Source organism: Telopea speciosissima, chromosome 2 (genome assembly GCF_018873765.1).
Source record: "Telopea speciosissima isolate NSW1024214 ecotype Mountain lineage chromosome 2, Tspe_v1, whole genome shotgun sequence".
Lineage (NCBI taxonomy): Eukaryota > Viridiplantae > Streptophyta > Magnoliopsida > Proteales > Proteaceae > Telopea > Telopea speciosissima.
The window spans coordinates 39410731-39431892 of record NC_057917.1 but is presented as its reverse complement, the minus strand read 5'-3'; the positions used below and the strand labels follow the sequence as shown (position 1 = coordinate 39431892).

At 40.5% G+C, this 21162-nt stretch overlaps 1 protein-coding gene and 1 long non-coding RNA gene across 2 annotated transcripts in view; one reads left to right on the top strand and one right to left on the bottom strand.

Annotated features, from left to right (window-relative positions):
* Positions 1-12549, top strand: part of LOC122651967 — a 19931-nt gene extending 7382 nt beyond the window's left edge. The window contains exons 2-3 of the long non-coding RNA XR_006331537.1: positions 550-554; positions 12429-12549. This is a non-coding gene — a long non-coding RNA (uncharacterized LOC122651967). The remainder of the gene's footprint in view (positions 1-549; positions 555-12428) is intronic.
* On the bottom strand, positions 9817-21162 carry LOC122651965 (protein DETOXIFICATION 24-like). The gene is made up of 8 exons (XM_043845555.1): positions 20894-21162; positions 20247-20788; positions 13088-13174; positions 12914-12970; positions 12581-12819; positions 10419-10537; positions 10130-10216; positions 9817-9989 (listed from the first exon to the last, which is right to left on the bottom strand). Exons 1-8 carry the CDS (start codon positions 21137-21139, stop codon positions 9909-9911), a joined length of 1458 nt encoding a protein of 485 aa, XP_043701490.1. The 5' UTR covers positions 21140-21162; the 3' UTR covers positions 9817-9908.

The window sequence follows — 21162 nt, the reverse complement described above, 5'->3', positions numbered from 1 at the left end:
TATGCTGGTCAGGTAAAGGTTGGAAAGTAGGTTGAACCATGGGTTTTTGCAGGGAAATAGGAGCGGGTTGAAAAACAGGTTGGGAAGAGACGGGGTAAGATGTATGGGATTGCTTGGGTTTTGACAATCTGGCTTTCAGAGTAGCTAGATGTCTCTGTTGGTCCTGTAACTCCTTGAACATAGCTGTTGGGAAGCTATGTGGGGCTGAATACTCATGGTAGATCGGAGTTGTAAATGATTCAGGAAAGAGAGTGGGGCTTGACAGAAATGGTTGAGTCTGAGCCACGCTGAGTTGTTCTTCCAACAGTTTCTTTTCCTTTTCTCGGCCAGAGATCAGAAAGGAGGCATATGAGGAATCTTTCACCGTCATAGCTATAGTCATTAGCTCTTGGTGGAGAGATTCAATCCGTGTTTTGAGGTAACGGATGTCAGATTCATTCTGCCGGAGTGCAAGAGTATGGTGCTCTTGGTAGGAAAGAAGCTTGTTCAGATACTGGTTCTGGACCAAAGCATTTTCTGCTTGCCAGTTCAGCTGTGCTTCAACGGAAGAGTTGGTAGCCATCTGTCCCATGTTGTCAAGGACATTAGGGGGAGTGACTTTCCACTTGTGGCGGCGTCGATCAGCATCTTCATAATTAGCAGTGGGAGGAAAATTCCTGCTGATCCCTTCTGAACTAGAGGCCATAAAACAGGGAATGGGCTGCTGGATCTGTGTCTGCTATAACATCAACGGGGGAGCCGTTGGAGGAGAAGGCGGAGCCGGAGGTAGATCTGGTTTGTAGTGAGGAGTGACCGGTGGAGGAGATGGAGCTGGCGGCGGAGAGCAGCAACCTAGGAAACAAGGTTTGCTATTGCCGTATTCCACGATAAACTGGTATCTACCTCGGTCTTCTCCAAGAGGTCCAACGTTTGGACAGCCGGCCTGGTAACGGAGCCATAGAGGATCTGGCTGGCACTTTTTCTTCTTTGGCGTCGGAGGTGGAGGAGGTTGAGGATCTTCTTCAAGATCGTCGATGTCGTCCAACCATGCTGGGGATGTCGAAGGAATCATGGTACACATATCAGCAGGCTTTGGAGAAGACCGAGGCAAATACCAGTTTATCGTGGAATACGGCAATAGCAAACCTTGTTTCCTAGGTTGCTGCTCTCCGCCGCCAGCTCCATCTCCTCCACCGGTCACTCCTCACTGCAAACCAGATCTACCTCCGGCTCTGCCTTCTCCTCCAACGGCTCCCCCATTGATGTTGTGGCAGACACAGATCCAACAGCCCATTCCCTGTTTTATGGCCTCTAGTTCAGAAGGGATCAGCAAGAATTTTCCTCCCACTGCTGATTATGAAGATGCTGATCGACGCCGCCACAAGTGGAAAGTCACTCCCCCTAATGTCCTTGATAACATGGGACAGATGGCTACCAACTCTTCCGTTGAAGCACAACTGAACTGGCAAGCAGAAAATGCTTTGGTCCAGAACCAGTATCTGAACAAGCTTCTTTCCTACCAAGAGCACCATACTCTTGCACTCCGGCAGAATGAATCCGACATCCGTTACCTCAAAACATAGATTGAATCTCTCCACCAAGAGCTAATGACTATAGCTATGACGGTGAAAGATTCCTCATATGCCTCCTTTCTGATCTCTGGCCGAGAAAAGGAAAAGAAACTGTTGGAAGAACAACTCAGAGTGGCTGCTATTGCTGTCTCTTTCTGAGGCGCACCTGTCAACTGAATCAGAAATTGCCAAGCATCAGGCAGGTTCGGATCTTGCAAAGAGATATTGTAATTAGGATACACCGTGTAGAAAACAGTGCCATCGTTCAGAGTGGTCTGAACATCGGTGATGGTTGCATGTGGGAAATTTTGGAATCTGGTGTCCAGAAGATTAAGGCGCATGGCAACCGGAAGGCCCTCCCGTCCATGGAAGGTAATAGCAACCTTGACAGCACCAAGATGGAGATGGGTGTAACCTAGCTGGATCCATTGTCGGATCAGCTCAGAACTGATGTTCACCGGAAAGTACTGCTCTTTGCCACTAGCAGTGAGTTGATTCTGAGAGAAAGGAGGGGCCTGGACATACTCCTTTAGACCTTGAGTCCTCTTAGGGGATATGATCGTCCTAATTTTTCTGGTAACTGAGGTAGAAGATTGGGGGAAAACATCATAAGGGTTTATGATGGGGAAGTTGGTCGGGTGAATTTGCTGTTCAGCCGGGGTATAATTGAGTTCATATATGTAGTCTACCTTGGAGGCATGAGATGTCTGAAGGGTAACAGGAGCAGCAGGGGGAGGTTGTAAACTCATGATGAAAGGAGCGATGTCTTTCGTCCTTCAGAGATGCACCGGACCTAGTATTTGTCATGAGATTGGAACAGTAAACATAGTGGATGATGGACAGTGTCTCGCTCTGACCAGACCGGAGGTAACCCGAGTGTGCCGGGATTTAGAGCGGTCTCTGCCTGCAGACCCACACCTTACTCAAGGGACGTTACCAATCTGGTCGGAGAAGAAGACAACAGTACACCACACACACCTATTTCTGATGCAGAGGATCCGTCGAAGACGGCAACTGCAGAGCATACTTAGGCTGCAAAATCATAAATCATCATCATCACCACAGACAAAAGGCCAGGGAGCAGAGCTCCGTCGAACAGAAGACAAGAGGAATTTACTCACAAGGCTCTGATACCATATTCAAAGTTTTTCATTCAATTGCGGAACTTGATTACAAACTGAGCAGATGAGCTGCTTAAATAGACAAACATAACAAATACAAACAAAGTAAACCCTCTAGATAAACCAGGGTTACTTTTTACAAACCAAACATAACAAATACAAACAAAGTAAACCCTCTAGATAAACCAGGGTTACTTTTTACAAACCACGGTTACTTTTAGACTTTTAGACAAACCACGGTTACTTTAAGACTTTTAGACAAACCACGGTTACTTTAAGACTTTTAGACAAACCATGGTTACTTTTGGACTTTTACAATTACAGGACAAAGACTGACATAGTAAATGACAAAACGAAAAAGCTGGCAAGGACTGACAAGGACAGGCACGAATCTGTGTCGAAGTCGGTGTCACTGGTGTAACCGATGAACATGTCCAGTGCGTGGTCCACTTCGAACTCCAGGTGTTCACTCATGATTCGCTGGATGACTGGGTGCTGTAACTCGTTGTTGACGTCCCACGCTGTACGGGTGCTGCGGAGAAGGCAAGCTGGTAGGGTTGCAGGATCAATATGGTTGTAGGAGCACATGGTGGTCATGAAGGTGTACCATCGTTCTTTGTGAGCCTCGGAATCATCACGATGAACAAAGAGATCTTCGGTACTGGTGCCATGGAGGGAGAAGGTCGGATCATAGGCAATGAGATTGTGGTTCAGGATGGGAGGTGTAACCAGGTGATGGTGGATGAAATCAGGAGGTCGATGGAAAATATAGGTGACGAAGGGATCGTCATCAAGAGCAGAGAGGGACACAAGCCATTGAGGTATGGGAGCAAAGAGGCAGAGAAAATGGGCTAGACACTGAGGTCTTTAGAGACGAAAGTAAACAGTGCCAATAGGATTGGAGAAGATGGTGGAAACTATGCTGAGATAGTGATAGAGAGTATGACGGTTGAAAGTGAGAGCAACTGTGTGAACAGCAAGAAGGTGCCAGAAGAAAACGACACATTCTTTGTCAAAGAGGGCCGGGTTGATGGTGAAAGGAGTAAGAAAAGGGAAATCTGGGTGACAGATTACCCAATCATACTGAAGGCCATTATAATGGACCATGGAGATAAGAACGGACTGATAGGTAGAGATACTATTGGTCCTGAGGGTATGAAGGGAAATATTACTAAAGAGGGATGTTGGGAGAGCAGGTAAGAGTTCAAGGAGTGGATCAGGTTGTGGTGGAGCTGATGAGGAAGCTCCAGGGGTAAGGGGCATGCAAAGGACAGGGATGGAAGAAGATAATGGTAACTGCTTCGTGGTCCTGGAGAGGAAATCTGCGAGGACATTATCTTTGCCTTTGATGTGACGAACCTTGAAAGACCATTGTGAGAACCATTGTGCCCATCGTAGGAGCTGAGATTCAGGGAGCTGCTTCTGCTTAAACTGTAGCATCTTCGGGAAAGCTGTCATATCCATTTCGATCTGGAATGTGTGGCCTGGAATTTCTCAATTCCACGACGGACTGCAAGAATCTCTTTGAATGTGGAGTGGTAGTGTTGTTCGGCTGATTTGAACATGCCACTACGGTATCCGCATATACGTCGTATCTTGTCTGGGGATTCTTCAAGTAGAACTGCACCCCATTGGGTGTCACTGGCATCGGACTATAGAATACGAAGTCCTGTAGATGGGATCTGTAGAGTTGGCAATGACTGGGCCAGGGTTTTCAGATCTTTGATTGCCTGGGTATGAACAGATGACCAGGGTGGTGCATCCTTTCTGAGGAGTCTGTGAAGATGATTCGTGAATCGGATCTGGTGTGGTAAGAACTCGATCATGTATTTAATGATGCCGAGGAACTGCTGCAACTCTTGCCGAGTGAAGGGGCCATCTGAGAATTCGAGGAGAGAGCGACCAATGTGTGGTTGAAGCTGGAACTGTCCTTTGGATATAGTAACACCGAGAAAGTCAATAGTGTCGACTGCAACTTCCAGTTTTGTGGGTGAAAGCATTATACCATGGGCAATGGTGATGTCCAAGAACTGCTGAAGTAGAAGAGCATGATCTTCCTCTGTATCGGAGAAGAGGAGTATGTCGTCTATATAGATCAAAGCATGTTCTTGTATGGGGGCATAGACCCGTAGCATAGCTTGTTGAAACAGGGAAGGAGCCACCTTGAGACCAAAGGGGAGAACTGTCCACTGGAAGTGTCCACCGAGAATACAGAATCCGGTTTTGGACCTATCATCTGGATGAATTCCGAGCTGCCAAAATCCTGCTTTGAGATCAAACTTGCTGAATATCTTCGCCTTGGAAAGTTGAAGTAAAAGGGCAGGCCTTGTAGGTAATGGGAATTTGTCGTCAGCCAGAAATGTATTGAGGGGCTGATAGTTGATTACAAGTCTCAGTTTGCCACGCTTCTGTTCAGCTCTTTTGTTCACATAGAAGGCTTCACAAGCCCAAGGGGAAGATGTCTTCTCAATGAGGCCTTGAGCTTCTAGGAGGGCAACTTCTTGTCGTGCACTGGTGAGATGTTCAGGCTTCATACCAGAGTAACTGGCTTTGGTAGGATTTGCATCCTCATTCTTTTTGAAAGGGAGACGGATGAAGAACTTCTGGTTCTGCCAGAGGGGATGATCGCACTTGGTGAGGAAGTCTGCATGATTTTCAACACCGCAACGAAGGAACAATTGTTCTTTAACATCTGCAATAGGAGTGATTAGTAGCAAATTAGGAACAGTTGTCCAAGGGATGAAATGCTTCTTGTAGCTGAGACCATGTATACTCCATCAAAGGTGGGGTAACTGACAAAGGATGTCAAAACCAATAAGGGCATCACGATCGGGAAGAGAGGATCCTAGAACTGTATGACATAAGGTGAGAGAGGGAAATATTTGGAAACGGATAGGGTGTTTGGAGATGAGGTTGACCGAAAAGGTTTGACCATCGGCTGCAGTGAAGAACTGCTTGTGAGGTTTCCAACAGTCAGAAGGAAGGACATGGGGAGCTAATATGGTTGTGGAACAACCTGTGTCAAAGTAGCCTATGATTCTGATAGGGTGGTCCCATGTGGTAGGAGATATGGAAAGACTAGCTTGAGGAAGTGGGGTCTTGGTGATAGCAAAAGCTGGTGACTTAGGAAGGCTAGAAGAGGACAAAGGGGAGGCCATCGGGTAGATGGGGTCAAATCCATCAGACTCGGATTTGGGTGAGGAGGTATCCAAGTCTTCGTCTTCCCAATTTTCAAGGACAAATAGTAAATCCGGAGAGAACTCATCATCAACAGAGTAAAGGGATTCAACATCTGCATCTGGATCATCAGTGATGGAAAAGGGGGCCAGCATATGTATTAATTTGGCTTGCTTGGCTTTGTCAGGGCAATTACAAGCAAAATGGTCGATTTTTCCACACGCATAGCATTTGGTAGAGGTCTTCTGCCGAAATTTCTTTCGTTTGAAGAACTTATAGGGCTGCTGCTGAGACCTATGTTGATGCTTACGTTTGAACCGATGAAATCTGTGATGAAATCTGTGAGAGCCATTTTCCTTATGATTCTTCTCTGGACGAGTACTGATCTTGGAGAAGTGGGACTTCTTCTTAGAGGGACAAGAACAGTCTTTGTCGTCTTTGCACTTGATCTTAAGATGAGATGTGTCATAAGCATCTGTGAGCCTATGAGTGGTCTTTTCCCATTGCTTGAAGAATAGCTGCTGATCACACAACTTCTGCAGAGCACTAAGGATCTCTTGATAGAGACGACCGATAGGAGCTTGATCAATTTGGAGGCCAAAATGTTGCAAGGATTTTACTGCCTCTTTCCCTAAAGGTTCTGGGAAAGAATTAAGGAGCACTTGTTTCATATTTGGGTCATCCAATCCTCCAAGGATGTAGAATAGGTCCAACATCTGTGTATAGTGCTTAGCAAGGTCATTCTTCTGAAAAGAGCAACACTTCATCTGGAAGTACTCTTCTCGGGCCTGAAGTCTGTTGTTCTCAATGGGTCCAATCATCTCATTGTACAATTGTGCGATGAAGACATCAATAGGAATCTGAGTCCACTGGAGTTGCCGATAACCACCAAGGGCCATGAACCATTCTCTGAGGGTTCCATGGGTACGGGCCAAGAACTTGGTGATAACAATACCGTCTGTGGCTCCAGCAACTAACATTTCTGCAGTAAGCCAGGCATGAAATTCCAAAATCCGCTCGGGCCATTTATGAAAAGGGAGACCATCAAAGGTGAATAGCTGTTTAGGGTCCTGATTGGCAAAAGGACTGGGATTAGTGGCCTGAGGGGGAATATAAGGAAGTGTAGGGGCGGGTCTGGGTTGGTGCTGCTGTTGTGTAGCAGTATCAACTTCACTGTCGCTGCTATGGATAATTGGTTCAGTCGGAGCCTGAGAGGCATCTGGGGGATGGGTTTGATAGGCAGGTAAAGGACCCTGGGAACTGGAAGAGTCGGAGTCCGAAAAGGAGGTAACAGAGGCAACTTTGGCCATGGACAGAACGGGTATGGTTTTGGGTTGAGTCAGGGTTAACTGAGTGAGGAAAGTACTGAGGGTATTAGTATTTTTCGGAAGAGGAATCACGGTACAGGCTAAATCAGGAGGAGCTGGTTTTGATCTGGGAGGAACCCAAGGAACAAAACTAGAGGATCTTGTATGCTGGTCAGGTAAAGGTTGGAAAGTAGGTTGAACCATGGGTTTTTGCAGGGAAATAGGAGCGGGTTGAAAAACAGGTTGGGAAGAGACAGGGTAAGATGTATGGGATCGCTTGGGTTTTGACGATCTGGCTTTCAGAGTAGCTAGATGTCTCTGTTGGTCCTGTAACTCCTTGAACATAGCTGTTGGGAAGCTATGTGGGGCTGAATACTCATGGTAAATCGGAGTTGTAAATGATTCAAGAAAGAGAGTGGGGCTTGACGGAAATGGTTGAGTCTGAGCCACTCTGAGTTGTTCTTCCAACAGTTTCTTTTCCTTTTCTCGGCCAGAGATCAGAAAGGAGGCATATGAGGAATCTTTCACCGTCATAAAAAGCATTATTCCCTCTTTTATTATTTGGGAACTATGGAGAGAGAGAAACAATTGAAGGCATAACGAGGGAAGAAGATCTGCGTCTATAATCATTAAGAAGATTATCACATGGATTCACGAAATTCCTTTTCCTAAGGATTTTTCAAAAAATAATTTATCTCTAAAGGATGATCTGATTTTGAGGGTCTTCAAGTTGAGACCCCCTGCTCCAAAGCTAAAATGCCCAGACCCAATTTACTGGTGTCCCCCCTTTAATATGCTGAAATTAAATGTTGATGGTGCGAGTCGGTATAATCCAGGAGTGAGAGGTGATGGGGGTATCATCCGTGATTGCGAAGGGTCCTTGATTGCTGCCTTCTCTAATTTTTATGGTATCTATTCTAACTCTGTAGCTGAAATAAGAGCCCTTCTAGATGGGTTGCAGCTTTGCGCCAGTTTGGGTTTACATGGTTTTTTCATTAGCTCAGATTCGGCTTCGCAATTGTGCGCTTTGTCACACAAAGGAAATGTAATCTATGGAGTTGTTGGTTTTGGTTCCAGGAGAACCTCTCTGTGACTCTCTTGGTCTTTGCATTCACTTTGCTTATCGTGAAAGCAATCGTGCTGCGGATTTTTCTGGCAAATTTCGCTTGCGACTCTTTGGCTGATTCTTCTTTCCATGATGATCAAGGTATCCCACAGGATTTACGTATCCCATAGGGTTTACGCCGGCTTGTTAGGGAGGACAAAGCTGGTTTACCAGTTTTCAGAATTTAATTTTGTTATTGTACGGTTTTTTCTTGCTGTGATATGTGAGACAACGAGGCTCTTTGGGTTGGGGTAAGACGGGTTACGTCCCCCCTTTGTATTTTCCTCTTTAGTTGGTTTTTTAATAAAATCTCATGGCCCAGCTCGGGTCCCAGGCAATATTCGGGATTACAAAATAAACAGAAAAAAAGATATAACACACCTGATTTTGCAGGTTTTTTATAACCAAAGGATCAGTCCGGCTGATCTAGACCCGATCCGGATAAGCGGGTCTGACCCATCCGCACACGATCCCAATTCTTTAATCCTTGTGTAGAACTTAAAATCTATATAATGACTGAGTTGTCCTTGATAATATCAAGATAAGTTACAATCCTTGACTTGCATCAGAAATAATTCGTCCTGTGGGCAAGAGAGATGAAATAGTTTACTTATCAAAGCTAAAAGAGGTAATTCTTGGAGTTGGGCTCACGTTCACATACGTGAGTGTACTAAGAATGGGTCACAGCCGTTTAGATGGAATCCACTCCATGTGGGTCCAACAGAGTGGATTCCATCTGAACGGCTGTGAACCATTCTCATACGTTCGCGTACGTGATCCTGGCTCTAATTCTTGATAAATACAACTTTTTAAGGTTTTCATCAGAAAAAAAATTTTCAAGATTTTAAGGAGCGCTTCAGTTTATGATGGATTAATAGACTTAAGTTCTTTCCATAGTCAAGTGAACGACCATTGAACCTGAACATGGATTAAAATATTTGTTTTTGAGACGATATAGTATTCCCTAAGCTTTCAATGCAACTTTCAACATTTGGATGATCAAATGGATCCAAATGCTTGTGTTTATTTGGGCAAATTAAGGCCAAGATACTGCTTTAAATATGAGAATCATTCAAAATCATAAACACAATAGAGAATGATATATTCCTATATAATTAAAATGTTTCCAATCATCAATTTAGTTCAATTATTCAATTATGTTCTTTCTCATCATATGTTTCTTGACATTTGCTTCCTATCACTATATTAGAGAACCTTAGCTAAATACACAAACCCAGTGCAATTCCCACTTTAGCACTACTGACCACCTCAGACTCGAACTCGCATCTTCACAATGGAAGCCCGAGCTTTTACAATCACTCCATGCAGAGGACCCTAAATTGCGCAAAATTAGTTCAAGATTCATTAACTAAATTATGAAAAGAATTAGATGAATATTTTTATGCTTATTAGGAAAAAATTAAAAGAAGTACATGTCAAACCATATGCCGATAAAAGGGAAAACTTCATTAGGGCTAACTCCTCTCTAGCATCCACTTGATGCTTATAAAATCAGTAGGGTTCTATAGAAGGCAATACTGCACCTAAACAACAAGAAAATAACATATTGGACTTAATTTTTTTTCTCAAGCAATTAATATTTCTCCTCGGCATAATACAACACAGAAAAATGGGGCTCACTCTCTGATTAAGCATGGTTTGTGTTGTCATTAGACTCTTCAGAAGGTGTCAAAAACCACTTCTTTAGACGTTGTGACGCCTCTTCCACCTGTAAGCATAAGTTATTAGTCATCTACCAACAAAAAGATCCTAAATAGCACAGATACAGATTGAGAAACACTACATGAGATGCGGTATATAGCGAACACATCTCAATTTTCATCTTTCTAAACATAACATGTACTGTACCTGAGCATCCCAATCAGTTCGCCAAGTGATCCAAAGAAGCATTAGCGTTTGCAATAAAACCCCAGAAATCATTCCCATCCAGATACCCTAGAACAAATAAACAGTTAATCTAGGGAGTCAAAGAACAGTGTTTGTTGTCAGGAAAGAAACATGGGGAGAACCCTAAAAAGTAATTCCTATAGCATGATGGTTGGTATTTGAATTATACAATTTGATTAACAATTGGATCATTATAAAAAAACAGAGAGCCATATTATCTGACCTCTAGAACTAGATTATATTTTCTAACCTTAACATCCAGTTTTGCAACATAACCAAGCAAAACTCCAACAGGAATCCCTACTATATAGTAGCAACCAAGGTTGACATATGCTACCAAAGATTGCCGGCCAGAACCAATAGCCACCCCTGTCCCAAAAAAAAATTGAGAAAAGGAAATCATATCAAATAGAGAAATAAAGAGGGAAAAAACAAAGCTAAAGTAATTATTATTCTTTAAAGAAAGTAGGCAACATTCATTTTGAGTACCCAAGTCAATTTGATTTTTTGGCTGAAACAATCAGGCCATCAACAGAATTTACCGATGAAAAAACAAAGAATCTAGTAGCAACTCCTCAAGTAGGATTAAAGTGGATAAGAACGTTCACAGAACTATATCAAAACAAGAACAAAATAAAATTACAATAAAAGCAGGTCACACGCTACAGAAAATTATGGGAGCACAGTTTTGGTAATTGAAGATTCTGTTGGAATATTGCATATTGCTAATAATGTTTTGGTGATTCTAACATGTTTGTTGAGCGATGAAAATGCTAGATCTTTATTGTGCATGCTGAGCCGGATGTCAATCAAGGTTTACTCTGACAAGGTCATTCCGGTCAACTCCTCAGAAGTACCAAGACTCTGAGAAGCCAAGCAAGCATTCACTGAGCTATGAGCAACAACAGTAAATCTCTAAGAGCTAAATTCAGAAGACATCATCTGATGGAGATTATCGAAGAGCTCAAGGGATTCAGAAGCTGAGTGCCTACATCTTCATTGAGCTCCAAGTTCAATAGCATTATGGTTATGAAGAATAGACTCTTAGGTTTCTAGACTTACGATCTGTTTTTACTTGTTTAATTCTTTAGTATCCGAAGTTGTACCAATTCCTCCACGACTCTAGCCTATAACTAGACCATGCTTTAATCGGACCTCAAAACTGGACTAATAGTTAATGCCGTGTCCTGACTTGCCAACGGTAGTAATCTTGACTCTTAGTGTCACTTGACAATAGACTTGATCTTGAATGTAGAATGCTTGACCATATGTTTGGACAAGTCAAATTATCCTAGAAATCATTTATATCACTAGACAAGAGGCCAAATCACACGCTTGAATTTGAGCCCAATCTGATTCATATAGAGGCTTATAGGCACTGTAGAAGACCCTTGGGCTCGCCGTAGAGGTCGAATGCGTAGTGATAAAAAAGGGTAGCAGACAGTTGGGTTTTGGATTTTTATAGTTAGGGATCAACTGCAAGATTGTAAGGTTGACCGCTTGAGAGAATCTTCAAAGAAAAGAAAGAAAATCATGTAACAGCTCTCTTACAGAGGTCGACCATGGCTGTTTCAATGGCTAGAAATCTTACCATTGGACTGAGATCTATAAATAGAATGTTTAATGCTTCATTAAAGACACTCTTTTGGTATTTGATAAACAAATTAGAGGAATAAACCTAAAAACCTGTGAGAGGAACCATATTATGTGAATGCCATTGTTCTGCATTAAACTGAGTATCCAAAGGCCATTGTCATGGAGAATTAATTAAGTACTTTATTTGTATATCTATACTAGTTTGGAGGGTTTATTACTTTGTGCTTTATTTGTTTATTAGCCAATTGAGAGGCTATTGTATCTTGAGTTGAAAAGCCCAACAATCACTTTGTGCAAGTGTGAGGGATTAATCCTTTGAGAAAGAATTGGCTTGTAGGTAGTGATCCTAGGAAACTACTAGGTTTGAGTGAGTCAGCGAAAACACTTGGGTCGGTTGTGAACCTGTAAAACAATGTGTAAAGAGGTTTTATTGGCACCATTGGAAGACCAATATGGATTGTGGAAATCCAAGTGTGTGTAGCGCTTGGGAGTGGACGTAGGTCAAGGGGACAGAACCACTCTAAATCTTGTGTCTTCTCGAGTGGTTTGCTATGTTGTTTCCTGAATACTTTTGATCCTTGAGTTTGAAACGAAATAGTGGGCAGCATCATCGAAATTCAATTCACCCATCTCCTCTTGGGTTACTATACATATGGTACAACAGGTTCTTCAGGTGGCAATTTGTTTTATCAGTAGATTGATGATACAAACAATCCATTGGATACTAGTCTAACTAAGAGTAAGAATATCATAACATGTAACATTTTAAATTACAGGAATTTTCAATTGTTGACAAGATGAGGAAATGAAGCGTACCTGAGAGTACTGGCTGAACACTATTGAGCAAGACTGACAAAGCAATTAAAATGGAGAGGCTTGACACAGCTTTGGCAACCTCTGTGCTGCTTGTAAATGCATAAGATAAGACATGTCCAAATACCAAAAACAGAACTGAAAAAAGCACACCAAGAGACAATGAAGTACATAAGTTGACTTTAATGGCAAATATTGCAGTTTTTGCATCTCCTCTGCCCAGTTCATTTGCAACACGAACACTGAAATAACAAAAAATTTATGCATAAAATATTTTTAAAAACAGAGAAAGGACCTAAGAAGAAATTTATAGATGGTTAGTCATTAAAGCCTTACCAAGCTGCAGTTAAGAAACCAAGGGATATCATAAATTCCCAAGCTGTGATGTTGAGGCTGCAGGTTCATATTTGTTTGAAGTATTTAGGTTAATATAAGAGTTTTAGAAAAGAAAAGAAAAATGAAGAAGGTGAAAACAACATTAAAAGAGAAGACATAACCAGTCAATCTTACCAGATAGAGAAAGCAGATATGGCAATTGTAGCATTCTTCATGTAGCCTGCCAGTAAGACTAACACCGCATTGTACCATAACTCTAAGCTGTTAAGAAAGAGGAAAATTTGCAAAGGATAAAAAATGTTTCCAAAAGGAAACTATTGCAAGGAACCATGGAAAATAACTTAAAAAATCTAAACTTTTAATTGGTTCCTAGTGGAGGCTAACATCAAAGATTAAAGAAATAAGGTTGGATTCAATTAAACTCTTCAAAATATCTAGTTTTCGGCAACAACAACAACAAACTCAACCTTATTACAACTTAATGGGGTTGGCTACATGGATCCAAACAAAACAAGGTAGGGAAAACTGAGGTCTAAACGAAAAAGGAGAATGAAGAGATGGGAAATTAGATGAGAAATTAAAATTGGAAAATGATAAATGAAAGATGTAAATAAAAAGAAAAATGAAAGATGAAAGTAAGAAGAAAGAGACAGCCTAACAAGTCAGGAGAATCTCAGCTAAATGGGGTCTCCTACGTGGCTCCTTGCCCTCCAATGGACTCTATTTGAGGTCAGACTTGGAACAAGACCTAGACTATGCATGTCCTTCCTTACAACTTCTCCTATGATCATTTTAGGCCTGCCCCTAGCTCTTTTAGTTCCTTCAATTGGGATCATATCACTCCTGACTAGGGCGTCCCTAGGCCTCCGTTAACCATAACCATACCACCTTAAAAGATTCTCTCAGAGCTTGTCATTAATCAAGGCTACTCCCAAGTCAGCTCTAATACGTTCAATCCTTACTTTATCCTTCCTAGTTTTTCCGCACATCCATCTTAACATCCTCATCTTCGCTAAAAATAGCTTCTCAATATGATACTTCTTAACTACCTAACATTCTGCATTTCTGCCTCATACATCATAGCCGGTCATACAATAGTCCTACAGAACTTTCCTTTAATCTTTACAGGAATACTCGGTCACACAATACTTCAGACATACCTCTTCACTTTATCCATCCCACTTTAATTCTCTAGGAAACATCATCCTCTATGTCACCTTTATTTATGATTGACCCCAGATATCTAAAATAATCACTTTGTGGTATCTCTCTTTCCTTAATTCGCACCATGTCGGTATCCATCATAGTATGACTGAAATTACACATCAAATACTCCATCTTCGTTCTACTAATATTAAAGCCTCCTGTTTCCAAGGTTGATCTCCATAGCTCTAACTTAGCATTAATCCTTGCTTTTGTCTCATCCATCAAAACAACATAATGGGCGAAGAGCATACACCAAGGAACCTCGTCTTAAATGCTCTTGTCTAGGTCGTCCAAGATAAGCACAAATAGATAAGGGTTTAAGGCTAATTCCTTATGTAACCGAATCGTAATTGGGAATTCCTTGCCCTGACCTCCCACAAATCCCACACTAATCACCACGCCCTAATACATATCTTTAATTACATCCATATATTTACTCGACACTCCTCTCTTCACTAGAACATGCCAGATTAAGTCTCTAGGGACTCGGTCATAAGTTTTTTCCAGGTCAATAAAGACCATATGGAGATCCTTCCCGGTATCTCTATATCTTTCCATGAGCCTTCTCAATAGGTAGATAGCTTCTGTCATGGATCTACCTAACATAAAGCCTGGTAGATCCACGACAAAAGCTATCTACTTATTCGAAAGTAAGATATTTGACTCATTAAAATCCATATATTATATTTACTTGTCTTTTTACTCAGAATGGATCTCAAATTAGATAGTATTGCTCTATGGATAGGATTCAACTCAACTAAGCCTTATTATGCCAACTAAATAAGGTCAGCTATGGATAGGTTTCAATAATTCATTACAATTGAAAGGGTTCTAACTTCCAACTTAATTGATTATAGATTATAACCTTTATAGAAGAGTTTAATCAGAATATGATATCCTTCATAAGTATATTGATTTGCTGTTATGGGTAATACCAAAGGAGAAACAAATGCTGCTCGCTTTTTTTTTTCCGGATAGGTCCTACCCTATTCTATTCTAAGGGGGAGGGAAGGTGTGAACCAGGAGGCTTGAATCGAAGACCTCCTGTAGCAATGGGCTTTTACACACCACAAGCTACCATGTGCTCTAGACACTTGTTCTTTATTAACAAGTGAGCTTTCGTGTCATTGGGATTGTTAGTTGGGATGAAAGTATTGGTTTTCAGGGTTGATTTTGTTTAAAATATGAGATAGACTAATGAAGTGATCCTGGGCCTCTAGCTTTTCTCATCTCATGCTCTTTATTTCTTTTCCTCAGGGGGGCCTGTCCTATTTTTGGTTCTTTGTAGTCATACCTTCCTTTCAATAATACAGAACTAATATTATCAGTCTAAAGAGACAAAAAGTGCAGTGGGGAGGAGGGAGGAGGGATGGGCATTACATCCTCCTTGTAGTGGTCCTATGCTGACTAGGCCAGTAATCTGGATGATAGGCATTCTATCACCGCCTGCTGTGTTTTCTTTGGTGAGTCTATTGTCTCTTGGGGCAGGAAAAAGCAGCCTATATTTTCCCTCTCTAGTGTTGAGGCCAAATATCACGCTCTCAGCACTATTGCTGCCAAAATTAGCTGGCTGCAGTCCTTATGTATTGGCTTACACTCTTTTTCATCTCTTACATAAAATCACGATAATCCTAGTGCTTCTTCATGACCACAAATCCAGTGTTCAATGCTTGCACAAAACATACTGAAATGGCTACCGTTTTGTGCACAAGCAGATTACTCATGTTGCTCTCTGCATATTGTTTGTCTCAGGGGTGGGGCTGAGATATATAATATATTGATTAAAAGATATAGTACAATTACAAATTTGACAACTACACCATGAATATAAATAACACAGCTAATACCCCCTTCAAGTTGGAAGTGGGCATGGTAGAACCAACAACTTGCAAGTTGCAACTCAGTAGAAAAAGCAATCTCAAAGTTGAGAGTTGCACCCAATTTCTCCCAACTGCTCTAGAATCCTTTTTAGTACCATCAATGGTCGAAATTGAGGGAATAGATTGTTCTTAAAGATTTCAGAGTAATTTTAAAAACACCACATGAAAGGTCTGATGGCCACCTAGCCAATAGGTTATGCTTTGCACCATTTTTCCTAGATATAAGGGACTTCTCTTCCTATCTTCTACAAATTTAAGCTAAACCACTAAGACAATATCCCAGATAAGAAAAACTTTTCCTCTAAGTTATATGAATAAAGATTTGACTGTCTATCACTCTATCATTCAAGAAAATGGAGTAATACATATCCAAAACATTTGGAGATATTCTCAAACTGTAAGAGCCAAGTTTCTAATGGACTAAAGCCTAAAAACTGATTTTCATTCAAAGAGAAGAGATATCTTTCCTAGAATGCTAATTTAATAAGTTAAGCTATTCGGGGTGGAGGATGGGGGAAGAACTTAAAGAATAAATAGGATGTTGATCCAAAATAACAAGAACCTTACCCTGACTAACTATCCTGAAACTACCATCAGTGATAACAGGAGAATATCTCCAGCTTCAAACCAAAAGTTTTTTCTTCAAGAATTCCATTCAACTTACAAGTAGTCATGTATTTTGTATCCATAGATTTGAGAGGGAAATTTTCTTTCAGGTTTCAGTCATTACAAAAGTTAGGTCTTTTTCCCTTTGGGGTTATTTTGAAAGCTAATATTTGTATTTTTAGCATACTTTGGCGTCTTTTAAAAAACTTTGATGCAGATTTATCACCAAATTGGGCTTCATTTATTAATAGGAATAAGTCTAGGGTTGGGTTAAATACATATTGGGCCTTTGATCCCCATGTGTTTTCTATGCAATAGGCCTCTTTTATGGGTCTAAAATACAGGTAAATGAGTTGCATACGGGATTGGCCCTATACTTAGTTTATTTTCATGTTTTTAATGTTTTAAATTGAACCGGTCCAAAGATGGTTTGAACCAGTGGTTCAATTTAAGTGATTTTATTAGTTTTTCTTTTAGTTGTTTAGTTGGGCTGGATTAGGACTCTATTTTGAGTCTATTTCAATTTCCAAGTCAGCTGAAGTTACCTAAGAGGCTAAAGATTGGGTTAGGCCTTTTCTTTTTAGAGTAGGAGTCTATTCTTGAGTCTTTTATATAAGGTTGTAAGGAGGGCCAACATTGAATACGAATTTGATTAATGAAAAACTTTTGCTTGCTGTCATTGCTGCTGCCCTGCTCTGTTGAGTGTTGCCTTGTAAGTCATATAAAGGCGAAGGGATTGGTGGATCTCCAGTTGACTCCTTGCATCTGGTAGTACCTAGAGGATCTTCTACTCATCTCCTTGCATCTTGTAGATCAGGAGACCCTATCTTCTTCAAGCTACTGCTACTGTTGAAGATCTATTTTTCAAGTAAGTAGTTTACTGTTACAGCATACATCCTTCTTCTTCTAATCCTCCAACCTAAGCCTACCTATCTCCAATCGTTCCTCTAAACCCTAGTTCATTCTACACCCTGTCCAGCCTACCTTCCTCATCCACTATTAATACCATAGATCCATTAGAACCCTAAAACCTGTAACTATTCTTCTTCCCTTCTAGAAGGTCACATGCAAGGTGATTTTCACGAGAATTCTGCCCAGCCAAATCTAACCATTAGAATCATCTCAAGTTTTGACCTATGTTCTTGAACCTAATCCATGAACTTGATTTCAGTTTGGTGCAAATCTAACTTGCAGATCTGATCCTGCTGTGAATTTCCAATTCTGCCCTTATTATTATTATATTCTTCTGAGGTCACAATTAATATACCTATTTTGCTGATCCGTTATTGCTGATTCTTATAGGCTAAATTTATATTTGATTACTGAACATCACCCTAATCTCTGATCTCTGAATTTCCTAGTTAAAGTACTGTTTTGTCCTTTTCCCAGTTGTACTAGGATTCCCCCATATTTGCTGATCTAACCATTGGATCAATTCAAAATTTTCAGCAATTGTTCCAGCCCCTATTTGGTGAATTCATATCAACAAGATTTTCCCTAATCTGAACTATCCTTTGATGAAAAGATCCTGGTTTGGTTCCTAGTTTAATTATTTGAATCTAGGACTACATTAAACTTGATGGGTAATGCGTTCTAACAAGACAAAGATCTTGCTTCTCCAAGCTATTTTGAGAAATGCCAATTCACCACCAATGGCCAAGCTGTGGCAGGATCTTTTTTCCATAATTTAATTTGGCTACGAGTTTAATTAAGATTCTATTTTAAGTTGATGTTTTCCTTTGTCTTTGAAAGGATTGTTACTTATTGGAGTTCAAAATTGTAATGAGAGTCATATTAGGGGTTTCATTATTTGGAAATTAAGTAGAGAATATTAGATGTTTTTTCCCTTGCCATAGTAGAAGTTGGAGCACGATAAGATCCATAAAAACACACAATGGGAACAGTTGCAAAACAGACTTGGTCATAAATGGACAAAAGCTTCCATGCTGGATCGCTCGTCACTATGTTTTGGCTTATCCTGAGTAGGAACCGGAACCAGCCGAAGATTAATTCGATGCACATCCCGTTAGGATCAATGATGAATTCAACCGGAACTGGCAATCGCAAAAGGAACAAAGCCCCTGGGAGTTGGTTAGACATATGTGTACGAACCGGAAACCACTGGGATTTCATCACTCCTTGGCACTTCTTTTTTTTGCTAAGGATCAGCAAGGATTTAAATTAAGAAAATGAAGAATAATACAAGAGATTTACGTCTAGGCATACCAGACGAATACAGAGACAAAAAAACAAGGCAGCGAACAAAGTCCCCCGCAACAAAAGAAACATAACCAAATTAAAAAGTAATCACCTCCAAGACATTGAAACAGAAACCGGAAATTTTAACTAGAGAACCTGTATCTCGCTCTTCCCACAAAGTCATCAAATAATGCGTCCTTGACCGATTGAGGAAAAGACACAAAATAAGGAGACGATTCACCTCGCCGCTATCTTAGCTAAAAAATCTGCCACTGGAGTCCCTTCTCTGAAACAATGGGAGATTTTCCAACTAATTTGATCCAGAAAAGCTAAAAATGCCAACCAATCCTGCTGGACAAACCATGGAATTGATCGAGATTGAATAGCACACGTCACTGCAGCCGAATCACATTTATTCCATAGCTTGGTAATACCCAAATCACTCCTTGGCACTAGTTCAGGTAGATACTTGGTCAAAGACTTGATAAATTATGTAGTATGAATATCCCTCCCTTGAAAGAAGAATTTTGGTACTGTTCCATATGGAATTCTTTCTTTTTATCTGTAAATGAGGTCCCTTTGCTGCCATTGTTTTTTTAAATTTTGTTATTTGTGGTTAGAACATTGGCTGTCCAGACAACCTTGCTTTAGTTCTTTGTTAAATTCCAGTACTTCTTCATCAAGATTCCTTCCCGCCCCTTTCTACCATCTTATTTTCTTACCTCTATCAACCAATTCTAACGTGTTATCTGACTGCTGTGAAACCAGAACCTTCTTTATGCTACACGTTATTCTATCAAGTCTTAACTCGAAAACCCCATTTGAACCTTACCATTTTCTGTTAAAGAGCTATACTTGTCTAGTCAAGAATTCTTCTTCACCTCCTACTGTCAACTCTAATCTCTGAAAGATGTGAGTATAAGCCAAATCAGAAAACCTAACCTTGATTTAATAAGATAAGCATTGTTTTCTATCGTTTCATTACCTAGAACATCTTAGAACCACCCTACATCAATTAGAAATCGTGTGATCAATCTCTCAGCTGTATTTATAGCAGAAATAGGTATTAAAGGTAGTTTACAAAACAGGACAAATTTTAAAAAAAAAAATATTTGAGAGAGATGAAAAGGATGCCAATCAAATATTCAATTTTTTGTAACGAATATCACAAAAATGAAAAACCATGTCTCCTGCAATAGATCTAGTAACATCAACAATCAAGAATTTTGAAATTAAAAACCTATTTGTTAACCTGTCTGTAAAACTAACATAGCATTATATATAGTCACCCAGCCTCTAGTTTCCTCTATATGCTTCTCTTAAATTTGACCCCATATGTAACAAACAGCAAATTATGGCAAGAAAAAAATAAAAACCATAAAACAGGGAATGCATGGTCAAAATGAGAAACAACAGAGAAAGAAGGGACGGAATTTACTTACCAAAGCATCACACCCGAGGATATAGAGAGTTTCACTACTGGCCAAATGTCAGTAAATGCATTCAAAGAAAACCCTGTCCATGTTTCAGGGCACCAACCACCAAAGACAAAAACAAATTCCCCAATTACCACTGACCACGTGGAGATTATCATTGCAACCATGGCGCCGGGTATCCCCCAGTTCAATTTGTACACAAAAAGCCAAGATAAGATCAAGTGACCGACAAATGATGCACAAGATAACCATCCAATAATCACGTTCTTTTGTTGGGCTTGTAAGTACATTTGCATTGTCATTGAAAAAACAAAATTGTACATGATGGGTATAAACCAAAGGCCAATAATTCCTGCTTTTGCTGATAACTCTTCTTCCTGGCCAAGAAGCCTTAAAATGCTTGAAGAGAAGATGAAAAAAGGGAGCAATATGATTGAAGTAGCAAGAAGAACAACCCATGACCGTTGTAAATAGATACCCATCATGTGATAATGCCGTGCTCCAAATGCTTGGCCACATAATGTTTCTAGAGCACTTGCCATTCCTAACTACAAAAGATTAAAAACACCCATTGTATTAGTTGTAAGGGACATGTACGTAAATGTTGGAATGACCATGGTATTGAGAATATAGAAAAGAAACTAAAAACATACCAGTATTCCATTCACAAAGCACACTAGAATGATTTGGATGAGCGCATATGCAGCCAGTTCAGTTTCACCAATTTGCCCAATAAATGATTGTGTAACTATCAATATTCCATATGATGTTATTCTTGTGATTATAGCAGGAGATGCAACCTTCCAGAGCTTTTTTGATTCAATCCAAACTCTTCCTTTCAAGTCCGTTACACATTCCTTCCCCGGCCCAAGAAGCTTATCTTCCATTGTACTATCCATATTTCACAGTGATTTTCACTTTA